The sequence below is a fragment of the Cucumis melo genome, chromosome 8, assembly GCF_025177605.1.
Source record: "Cucumis melo cultivar AY chromosome 8, USDA_Cmelo_AY_1.0, whole genome shotgun sequence".
NCBI lineage: Eukaryota > Viridiplantae > Streptophyta > Magnoliopsida > Cucurbitales > Cucurbitaceae > Cucumis > Cucumis melo.
The window spans coordinates 26434211-26445765 of record NC_066864.1 but is presented as its reverse complement, the minus strand read 5'-3'; the positions used below and the strand labels follow the sequence as shown (position 1 = coordinate 26445765).

Below are 11555 nucleotides of genomic sequence, written 5' to 3'. Positions count from 1 at the left end.
AATAGACATAAAAAATATTTAAAATGATATATGAGTTTATTATTATTAGGAAAAAGGAAAAAGAAACAGAAAAAACCAACAAGAAAAAGGGAAGAGAAGTTGAGGAGGATAAAAAGGTCATAAGGAGAGGAATATGCTATTTATAGAGACCATTATTCAATAAAGATAAACTTTTTTGTTATTAATAATTTAATTGTAATAATTATTATTATAATAATAATAAGTCTGTTCTGTTTTGGTGAGAACTTTGACCACTGTTCATTGGAGCCTTTCTTTCTCTCTTTCTCCTTCTGTTCCTAACTAATTCTTAATCATTTTCCCCTTTCTTTCACTGTTTTTGCTCTCAATCCTCCTCCTCCTCCTCCTCCTCCTCGTTTCTCAGACTTCAATTCTTTCTCAGAAACCCCCAATTTCCCATCCCCTTCATTTCTCAATCCTCCGATCTGCTTACTCTTGCTTCCACCACTTGTTTTCCCTCCAGGTATTCATGACCCTTCTCTTTACTCTCTGAATTACTTTCATATTTTCTTTTTGATTCATTCAAAACCTTCTTCACTGTTCAATTCTTTCTGGGTTCGCTTCATTTTCTTTCTGGGTTCTGTTTTTCTTGTTGGGTTCGCTTCATTTTTTTTTCCTTTTATTTGTTTTGTGATTGTAGCGATTTGATGCTTGGTTTTGTGTAATCGGGTGAAATGGGTAATGGGTTTTTTTTCGGCCATGGAGATGGGGTTTTGTTTTATTGATTTTATTTGATTATATGAAATGGGTAATGGGGTTTCCCCTAAAAGTTAGGGTAATTGAGCTTGTGGGCGTGGTTAGAAGTTTGCGATGATTTTTATTTGGTGCTGCTTTTTCTTGTCATTTCTGAAGATGAAAAGATTAATGGGTATTGAGCTCTGGAGTTTGCTCTTTGATTATCTGCTGGAGTAGATTTATTTGGGATTTTTCAATTTGTGAACATGTTTTTTTTTTCCTTTTCATTTTGGAAGAATGGATGTTCTCTTTGGTGACAGCTGAATTTCTGTTCGATTATTCGTGGGGTTTATATGGGTTTTCTCAGAAATTTTCACTGTTTGAGATGGTAATAGTTTCTGATGTATAACTAAATTTGTTGATTGTTTTATCTCCGTCTTTGATTTTTATTATGCGTAGAAGATTGCCAGTAAACAAAAAGGGTGATTGAGGGTCGTAAAAGTAAAACTTGGCTTCGACGTTCAAAATGTCTCGTCATTTCGTGGCGATAGTTGAATTTGAATGCACCAATAATTTAGCAAGTTTTCGGGTTCATTAATCTATAATTTGGTTGATTTTATGTTTTTTAATTGATTGCTTAGTCCTTTTTTCTATCCTTTCCTTTTGCAGGGCGATTAAGAGTACGTGGCTTGTTAGCATTTCTTCCATCTTGAACATAAGATGGGGTGTTTCCCAGTTTTAAAGAGCAAGAAGAAAAATCATTTACAGAGTCTTCATGACAAACGTGTTAAGTCTAAAGAAATTGTGCCAACTAAGCTGCCTGAACCTCAAATTCGTACACGCACATTGCAGTCAGCACCACCAAGTTTTAAGACCAGAGTGAAACCTGTACAACCAGCTAATGGAGCTGCTGGAAGTAGAGTACGAACGTTGTCTGCTCCGTCATCTCTTGATGCAGCAGAACAGGACGCTCTTTCATCAGTTGAATATGAGGAATCCGAAGAACCAATTAGCCGATTTGGATTCAGTAAGGAACAAAGATCCCCAAGTCCTCAACCCCTTCCTCTTCCATCACCCCACGTTATTGTGGCCCTAAAGAATACTGGAAGCTTTAAGTCAGCGGCATCATCTGGCCCTCTGTATTCCTCTGGACCTTTGCCGCTACCTCCTGTGGGAGCGGTCAGAAACTTTTCATATGAAGAAATATCTGCTGCTTGCCATAATTTTTCTGCTGAATCTTGTGTTTCAGAAAGTCTATCTTCTTTAATATATAGGGCTTCTTTTGGAGATGACACTTCAACTTCAAAGAAGTTTGAAGCCACTATTACTTTCCGTCATCCATCCAATCAGGTGAGATATAAAGTCTGGTATACTACTCGTGCATGTTTCCCTACTTAATGGCCCATGTAGTTGATGAAGTCTGACACATTGTAGCTCTCATTGAGTGACATGAAGTGTTTTGAGTGTTGGTTAGATTTAATTATTCGTTATAGACATCTGCTAATCAGCATTTTGTAGTCACCTGTTTGGTTTCATTATGTTGGATGAGCTCCATTCTTGCTGTAGCCAGTATTGTGGCTCCATCCGGTGGGCATGTTTTTTTAAGCCTCTTTTACATACTTTCATTTGTTTTAATGAAAACTGAGATTCTTATTAAGGATGTATAACTGTTTATAGTCTTGGTAAATTGTAGCTAGTGTTAGCTGCGTTTAGTAGCTTGTTTACTTTTGCACTTTTCATCCTTATTTTCTGAGCTTGCACCAAGAATTAGCTTTCTACCATGAAAATTCAGAACCGGTCCTTTTTATTCTCGCACATGTATGCATTTTTTAGTGCACAAAAAATCTCAGGAGTGGAATCTGAGTTTTTATCATGTTCAAGTGAACTCAAGAAGTATTTTGTACTGTCAGTCTTGGGCTAGGGATAACTTTAGTTGTTTTATATCTCCGTGGTCGTGAAGAAACTGAAAATTCATATACATTTTGTATTCTGCACTTCAGGGTTTTAGGGAATTTGTTTCTGAGGTTAGTACTCTGACATCTTTGCAACATCCAAACCTCTGTAAATTGCTTGGCTTTCATGGCCACGAGGGTTCGGGGCAGAGAATGCTAGTGTACGAGAGGCTCTTTCATGGAAGCTTAGATCGTCTATTGTATGGGAGGTCAGATGGGCCACCTATTGACTGGAATACAAGAATAAAGATTGCATTATGTGCTGCACAAGGTCTGACTTTCTTGCATGAAGAAGGACCTTTTCAGGTGAGCATTTAGAGGTCCATTTACTTGTTTTCCTAATCAATACTTGAACCTAGAGTTTGTTCGTAACTGATTTTGATTTGGAAGTATTTCAATTGACCAAGATAACTATTAGTATATCATTCTATACACTCTCTTCCAGCCAACATACGTACACAGTCACTCAAGAAGCAAAACAGAATTTTAAAGCTAAATGCGATCTTTATTTGCAGGCAATGTACAACGAATTTTCGACTGCCAACATACAGATTGACAAGGATTTTAGTGCTAAGCTTTCTGGATATGGTTGTGTTGGACAAATTCCTACAACCGAAACAGAGATCTCTAACAATTCAGTGGTGAGTTCTTGTTTCTTATAATCCCAGTGAAACTTAAACTTTAATTTTGCCCTATGTGGTAGAGTTTCTGGTATTTTTGCTGGTACATGGTATTATCTTGGCCTCTTAAACCATCCTTTTTCGCTCAACCGTTCCAAATGCAAGACTGTTGATTCCTTTTCATATCTGTACATATTCAGGGATCGGCATATCTGTCAATGGAGACTTTGGAGAGGGGGCTGCTTACTCCGAAGAGCAACGTTTGGAGTTTCGGAATTGTTCTTCTAGAATTGCTAACCGGACGAAGAAATCTTGATTCCCGTTACCCAAAAGAAGAGAGGAACTTAGTTAAGTGGAGCAGACCGTTCCTAGCAGATGATGGTCGATTGTCGTTGATCATGGATCCTCAATTAAAAGGCCGTTTCCCGACCAAGGCAGCCAGGACAGTGGCTGACATTGCTCAAAAATGTCTTCAGAAGGATCCCTCAGAAAGACCCACAATGAGAAATGTAGTTGAGCATCTGAAAATCATCCAAAATCTAAAGCAATCTAGCCGATTCCCTCTACAAGAACCCATTGCCGCATCCCCTGCAAAACAGATGCTAAGATCACCAAGCCTTGATGGGATCATTACACCAGCAGCAGCCAGATTAAGTTTCTCACCTTCTCCACCTTCTGGAATCCACCCATCCCTTTCACCTGGAGGGAAAAATTCCTCTCCTACACTCCCACCCCGGTTATGCTCGACCCTCTCCTTCGAGGATTTCGATAGACAAGAAAGGCGAAAATCATCCGCATCAGCCCTTCGAAGACCTCGAATCGAAGGATACTGATATTCTAAATTTATACTATTTGTTTATTATTTATTAAACTTTTCTTCTTTGTTTTCTTCTATGGTCTTTTGGTGATTGATTCAACACAATGTACAGCAGATGGAAGAAAAAAACCCCACCATAAATATATGCTTATTTTTGTGTAGATATAGTTCTAACAATGTCATTTAATGTAAATCTTTACACTCTTCTCCTGCCTGAGTTACAAACTACTCTTCTTCAGCCATGGATTTTCTTTTTCCTCTATTGTGAACATTCAAACTTTCAAAATTCTTGAGCATTTACTGTCTGATTGAGTTTTAAGCAAGATCAATGTACTAGTACATCAAAGGATCCCGTTTGATAACGTTCTTATTTTCTGTTTCTTCTTTCTTATTCCGTATTTTCTCCATTTTAAAAACAAGTTGAAAAAATAAAAAAGAGAAAAAGACATAAACATGTTTGATAATTGATTCTTATTTTTTATTGTAATAATATAAATGTTCACACGAGATTTCTAGAAAAACGTAATTTATAGAATTGAACTTTGATTTATATGGTGTTGTAGATACAATCTCTAATATTTATTCTAGAATTTAAAAAAAGTTTGATCACTTCGGTCTTCAATATTTCCGAAGATGATATCTCAACGTTTTTTGAAGTATGATGTTTTTTGAAGTTTGAATCTTCAATTCTTCATGGCTTCAATATTGAGAGTATCGATTCTTCGGAGCTTCAATTATTCTTCCAATCAAATATCTCTAAAATGAATGGGAAAATTTTTATTTATAGAGAATCTTCCAATCAAATATCTCTAAAATGAATGGGAAAATTTCTATTTATAGAGAATTTTCGTAGAGTGACTTGAGCTCATTTGCTTGTTAGCCTTAGACGGCTTGGGGTTCATTTATCTGACGGCTTGGACCCATTTTCTTGGCATGATTAGGCTTGAGTTCATTTATTTGGTGGCTTGGGCTCGGGCTCACTTGTTTGGCAAGTTCGGGCCCGTTATTTCTTTGACTCAATTTTTCATTAGGAACTTTAACTGGATTGGATATGAAAAACTTTGACTATCCAAATCTAATCAAATTATAATCATAAAAAAATTGTTGTGATGATATGGTACAATTTAACTTGTCAAAATTTCTTTTTCAACGATAACATAAAAAGTTCATATAACCCATTACATACCTTAATCTATTAAAGCCAAGTACAGCGAATTGAATTTTTTAGTGAAAACGTCTATATGGTTATAAAACTGTAACTAGTTTTAAATGCAATCAAAATTTAAATTCAATATACAACATGCAAATTTAAAATTCAAAAACAAACAAAAAAAAGTTTGTATATAAAAATTTTGAAAACTGAAATTTAAATTGATATATTAAGAGATTTTTTAATTCAAAATTAAACTAATATATAAATAATAATAATATAAAAAATAAAAGTAAGGAAAATGGGATTAAAAATTAAATAAATAAACAAGACATTTTCAAAAATAGTAAAATACTAAAATTATTTACAAAATATAGTAAAATTAATCAAAATTTCTATTACCTATTTGAAATTTTGTAAATTTTACTTTTTGTGTGATTCATAATAATTTCTTTAAATAAATTCTTCAAACATGAGTGAAAATCATAACCTCTGCCAATTGAATTAGTCTCTATACTGATGTACCAAAAGGTCTTATTGAGAAGAAAAGAAAAGGGTTGAGTGGGTATATAGCTTTTGACCCAAAATATATTAAGGATGTAGCAAAAATTAAAAAAAAAATTGCAAATATGGCAATTTTTAACAAAAAAAGACAAAATTACCCCTACATATACACTAAGCCTCTGGAAGACGATTTCAAACAGATTCTTCACGTTTTCCTCCTCTTTCTATTTTCTTCCACTTTCTTCATACTCCCATTTAGTTTTTCGGTGCCGGTACTACTTTCTTCTATTTTGTTTTCCTTCCGCCGCGCTGCCCGTACTACTTTCTTCTATTTTGTTTTCCTTCCGCCGCGCTACATTCTATATTGTTGAAGAAGATTTTCTTCTTTTTCTATTTGTTTGAAATCGTTCCTTCATTCCTTCCGCCGCGCTACGTTCTACGCTCTGTTTTTCAGTTTGTGTCTATCAATGATGTGTTTCTATCACTGATTTAGGGTTTAACTTGTTTATGTTGAAATGTTTAACATGTAGATCTGTTTTAGGTTTGTGTGTTAGTGTATAGGGTTAGGGTCTATCGATGATATATTTGTATCACTGATAGTCTTGAGGGATATTTAGTTTGTTTGCATTGGGATGTAGTAGATAATTTAGTTTGATGTATATTTTTATGTGATGTTGTTTATGTTCTATCAGTGATCTGTTTCTATCAACTTGAAGGATGTTTTACTTGTTTGTGTTGGATTGTTATTAGATATTTTAGTTTAATGTGCACTTCTTATATGTTGTTGCCTAGGGTCTATCGTTGATATGTTTTAATCCCTGATAGTCTTAGAAGATGTTTAGCCTGTTTGACTTAGGAAATTAGTAAAAGCTCTAGTCTAATTTAGATTTTGTGTGTTATGTTGCTTAGGGTCTATCAGTGATATGTTTCTTCCACTGATTAATGAATTTGGAGGATGTTTAACTGGTTTATGTTGGAATGTATAACATGCTGATCTGTTTTAGGTTTGTGTGTTAGTGTATAGGGTTAGGGTCTATCAGTGATATATTTGTATCACTGATAGTCTTGAGGGATGTTTAGTTTATTTGCATTGAGATGTTAGTAGATAATTTAGTTTAATGTATATTTTTATGTGATGTTGTTTATGTTCTATTAGTGATATGTTTCTATCAGCTTGAAGGATGTTTTACTTTGTTTGTGTTGGATTGTTATTATATGTTTGTATCACTGATATGTTTGTATCACTAATAGATTTGGGGGATGTTTAGTTCATTGGGTTGATGTGTTTGTTGTAATTTTAATAGATGGATAAGAAAAAAGATATTATGGAAAGCGAACCAAATGAAAAATGTGCAAAAAGAGTTTCAACACATGAAGCTTCATCAAGCAAAAAGAAGATAAAAAAAAAAAGAAGGTATTCCATTATATATATATATATTGTTTTGTTTCTAACTTAGTATGTTGCATATTTGTAACAATTATTTTGCTCTAAACAGGGAAAACGATTAATTATTCCCAAAGAAACGTGGAAGTCAACCTTGAGAATCACTATGTACTATAATCTACAAACTTCTGACCATATTATCGAAAGTTTATCACCTAGTTGTCTAGACTTGTTTAAAGAAGGACCATTTGGGCACTTGTTAAATTTAAAAATGACAAAAATACCTTTACAACTATTAGCACACTTGATTAGAAGACAATGTGTCTCAACGGACAACAATGTTCTTCTTTTCAACATCGAAGGTAACATTGTGGAGTTTGGACTGCGAGATTTTTGTTTGATTACATGATTAAATTGTGGTGAATATCCTATAGAAGATGTTTTAGATGCAACGGAAGAAAATGAGACTACGGTTAAACAATTGTTTTTTAGAAATAACACTTTCATTAGTAGACAAGAATTGAAGACTGCTTTTAATTATCACTGTAAATCCTGCACCGATGAAGAAGAGCTAGTAAAATTAGTCAACCTTTACTTCTTGTACAATGTTTTAATTCCTAGACAAAATCACAATATGTTGGATTTAAATCATGTAAAAATGTTGGATGATAAAGAGAAGTTTAGGAATTATCCTTGGGGAAGGTTGTGCTTCAGTCTTACAAAGCAATTCATTCTAAATGCGGTGAAATCCAAAAGAAAGTCTAAGAACTCAGAAACAGAATCTAAAGCGTGTGCCTTTCTACAAGGCTTCCCTATGGTTCTAGCTTACTGGGCATACGAAATACTTCCTCAACTTGTTAGCGGGTATGTGACAAGAATAGGGAAAGGGTGTCCAAGAATATTAAATTGGGAATCCAGTGAACAACTCGATTAGCAAGATCTTGAAGATAACATCTTTCTGGAAAAAAAATGTAAGTTTCATTTGTTTTCGTTTTTAGTATTTTCTAAATTTGTTGTTACTAAGTGATAGATCCATATCAGTGATAGATCCTTATCAGTGATAGATCCATATCAGTGATAGATCCTTATCAGTTATAGATCCATATCAGTAATAGTTTCTTTTTTGTTTAACACTGATTATATATTTTGTTTTTTAGCTATCTGTGGTACCCATTGTTGCATCAGAAGAAGAAATGAAATCTGAGTACTTCAGATATTTTTTGGAATTAGAAAATGATAGATTGGATGAAGAAGCATGTGCTATGAAGGAAAGCAATATGTCAGAAAGAATATCTTCTTTAAATGAAGATATTAAAGATTTTAAAAAAATAGCACAAAGAAGATTTAGACTGCTTGAAGAAGGGGCAAGAGGAGATTGTTCGTTTGTTACTTTCACTGACAGAAGTGGTAAATCAAAGACTTTCGCACAAATGTGAAAGTGAAAACAATCTCAAGAGCCCTTGGAAAAGAATCCTCCTCCATCAATAAGTTTAGAAATGATTGATGCTGATGTTGATAAAGAGAAAGAGGTAAAATTATTAAAGCTTCTAGTTCTTTTACTTTTATTTTTTTCCAAGACTATAATGTTTGTGTGTGAAAAGTCTATCAATGGTAGAATTGTATCAATGATAGACTATTCTTTCTATGATTTAAGTCTATTAGTGATAGACTATTCTGAAATCTCAATTGTGATTCAAAAGTCTATCAATGATAGGATATTGACAATTTCTATAATTCTTTTCATTGCAATACTGATATTAATATCTGCAAAAGATTGAAGATAACGAGGAAACCGAGAAAGATGATAATCATCGTGAAAATAAGTCAAAAATGGTGCATGACACATCAAACAAAGTGAAGGTATTATAATAAGCACATTTTTTTGTTTTATGATAGACTTAATGTAAATATGTAAATAAACTCTAATTCAATATTATGTTTTCAGGTTGTTCAAGAAAAGGCAAAAGTGAAAATTATGGAAATAGCGACGAATATTGGTCGAAGAGACAACCTAAACCATCAAAGAAAGTGTTGGAGAATGTGAAAGAACAAAAGAATGCAAGAGGCACGAAGAATGATTCTCCAAAACCAACAAGACATTCTCCTAGAATAAAGGATCTTGCACCTAGTTTTGATTTGCAAATCTCTCAATTATAAGTAGATGGTATTGTAGTGCAGTAGTTTTGTTGATATTTGTGATAGAGTTCACATTGTTTTAATGTACAAATCTCTTAATATTTAGTAGATAGATATTGTAGTGCATTAGTTATTTTGTGGATGTTTGTGACAGAGTTCACATTGGACCTTCATATGCTGTTAGTTGATTTTACCATATTAATGAAGAAAAAGTTTTTTGTCTATCTTTGTTTGCATTGAGATTAGTATTTATTGAACCATTCATTTCATCAATTATCCCTTCTAGTTCCTTCAGCTGTACATTGGTTTCTATCATTGGTGATGACTACACAATAAAGTCTATCATTGATAGAAACTATCTGTGATAGACTTTATAGTGGATTACTTCATATTACTACTTTACAATATAGTCTTGAGAAAAAGGTAGATTATTATTGAAAGCTTTAAACTATTCCTTTCATCAATTATCCCTTCTAGTTTCTTCAATTGTATATTGGTTTCTATCATTGGTAGAAACTATTGGTGATAATTACACAATAAAATCTATTATTGATAGAAACTATCTGTGATAGACTTTACAATAAAGTCACTTTTACTTTTATAGTCTTGAGAAAAAGGTAGATTATTATTAAACGGTTTGAGTCAAACAAATAGAAAGTATTTACTACACACACAAAATAAATGCTCTATATGCTAAAGCTAAAAGTTTATTATAAAAAACATAATATCACGTCACTGTAAAAATGGTGGAAATTTGCAATTTCTACGATTGTGACCAGCACGATGACAATGGCTGCATCTTGAGTGACTTTTCTTCTCGCCGATTGATAGTATTCTTTGTTTTCGCGGTCGTCCTGCTCGACGCTTGAAAGTTGGAGGTAGTATGTTATTCTCAATCCCAATAGACTTCCAATTAGCATGGTTCCCGGACGAACTGATCCAGTATAAGTTGAAATCAAAGTACTTGACAAAAAATACTTGGAAACAAAAGAGTAAGTATTCATATTACGCCCACGAAGAACAACAAGAGCGTGGGCACATGGAATTTCATCAAGATCCCAAACGCGACAGGTACATGATTTGCAATCTAACCGTACAATAAATTGTTTTCTTCCATCAATCACTTGAAATTCAACATCATTAATAACATTAACCTGAAAAAAAAAAAACTTAGTCAACATATATGGTTTATCACTGATAGAATCTATCGTTGATATAGACAATCACTAATAAGAATCTATCAGCGATAGAGTCTATCATTGATAGGTCTTGTTACATTACCCTTTAATTAAATAAATAAACATTGAAACACAAAAACTTACTGTGAAGCTTCTTGAGTTTTGATGTTGAATTCGTAATTCTCCCTCAGCCCAACTGTAACGACCCAACTTTCCGGACTAAGCTGAGGTCACTACTAAATACCAAAACTCGACCATACAACATAAAATTTAAAACGGACCGGTTACGATTCATTAAAAACGTTAGGAACATTACAAAAGACAGTTTCGGGCCCTATTTTAAATCAATCATAAAAGTCTCAAATAAAAACTCAAGTCATCAGTTCAAAATCACAAACCAAATATTCTAACAAAAATACATAGCGGAAGCAATAAGAAAACCAGACGCGTCCATATGGCCTTCACGCGTCCTTCCTGCCTCTCGTCGGTCTGCCCCTCGCTGTGCCCTTACCTGAAAAGTTTAAGAAGAGAAAAGGGTGAGTATAAACATACCTAGTAAGGGACCCACTACTGGGCCCGTTAGGGAACAACAGTTAACTTCCTAATCAGGGGTACCCTACTTAACAGTCTAGTGGTTCCGTAGAACGCACATATCAGTCTAGTACTCCTGAAGGATGCACATATCAGTCTAGTGCTCCCGAAGGATGCACACATCAGTCTAGTGCTCCCGAAGGATGCACACATCAGTCTAGTGCTCCCGAAGGATGCACACATCAGTCTAGTGCTCCCGAAGGATGCACACATCAGTCTAGTGCTCCCGAAGGATGCACACATCAGTCTAGTGCTCCCGAAGGATGCACACATCAGTCTAGTGCTCCCGAAGGATGCACACATCAGTCTAGTGCTCCCGAAGGATGCACACATCAGTCTAGTGCTCCCGAAGGATGCACATACCAGTAAGGCACACTACCCCATAGATGAAGCTAACCGTTACCCCTCAGTCCATACTAAACCGTCTACAACAGTCATACCCCCTCAACACTCATATTACAATCCCACCATAGGCTTTGCCAGTCAGTTAGTACAGATTTAAACAACTACATCCTCAGTTGTCGTACGCG

At 34.5% G+C, this 11555-nt stretch overlaps 1 protein-coding gene across 1 annotated transcript; it reads left to right on the top strand.

The window, feature by feature from the left end:
* The first annotated feature begins 226 nt into the window (after positions 1-226).
* LOC103501509 (probable serine/threonine-protein kinase PBL1) lies at positions 227-4243 on the top strand. Its single transcript, XM_008465105.3, has 5 exons — positions 227-481; positions 1363-2043; positions 2694-2951; positions 3161-3286; positions 3466-4243. The coding sequence occupies exons 2-5, from the start codon at positions 1414-1416 to the stop codon at positions 4096-4098; spliced, it is 1647 nt and encodes a 548-aa protein (XP_008463327.3). The 5' UTR covers positions 227-481; positions 1363-1413; the 3' UTR covers positions 4099-4243.
* Positions 4244-11555: the final 7312 nt, after the last annotated feature.

Excerpts from the sequence above, each read along its gene's own strand:
- LOC103501509 (XM_008465105.3), top strand. The coding sequence starts at position 1,414 with ATGGGGTGTTTCCCAGTTTTAAAGAGCAAGAAGAAAAATCATTTACAG. Across the intron at positions 2,952-3,160 it reads ATGAAGAAGGACCTTTTCAG|GCAATGTACAACGAATTTTC; the intron begins GTGAGCATTTAG and ends CTTTATTTGCAG. Across the intron at positions 3,287-3,465 it reads AGATCTCTAACAATTCAGTG|GGATCGGCATATCTGTCAAT; the intron begins GTGAGTTCTTGT and ends GTACATATTCAG.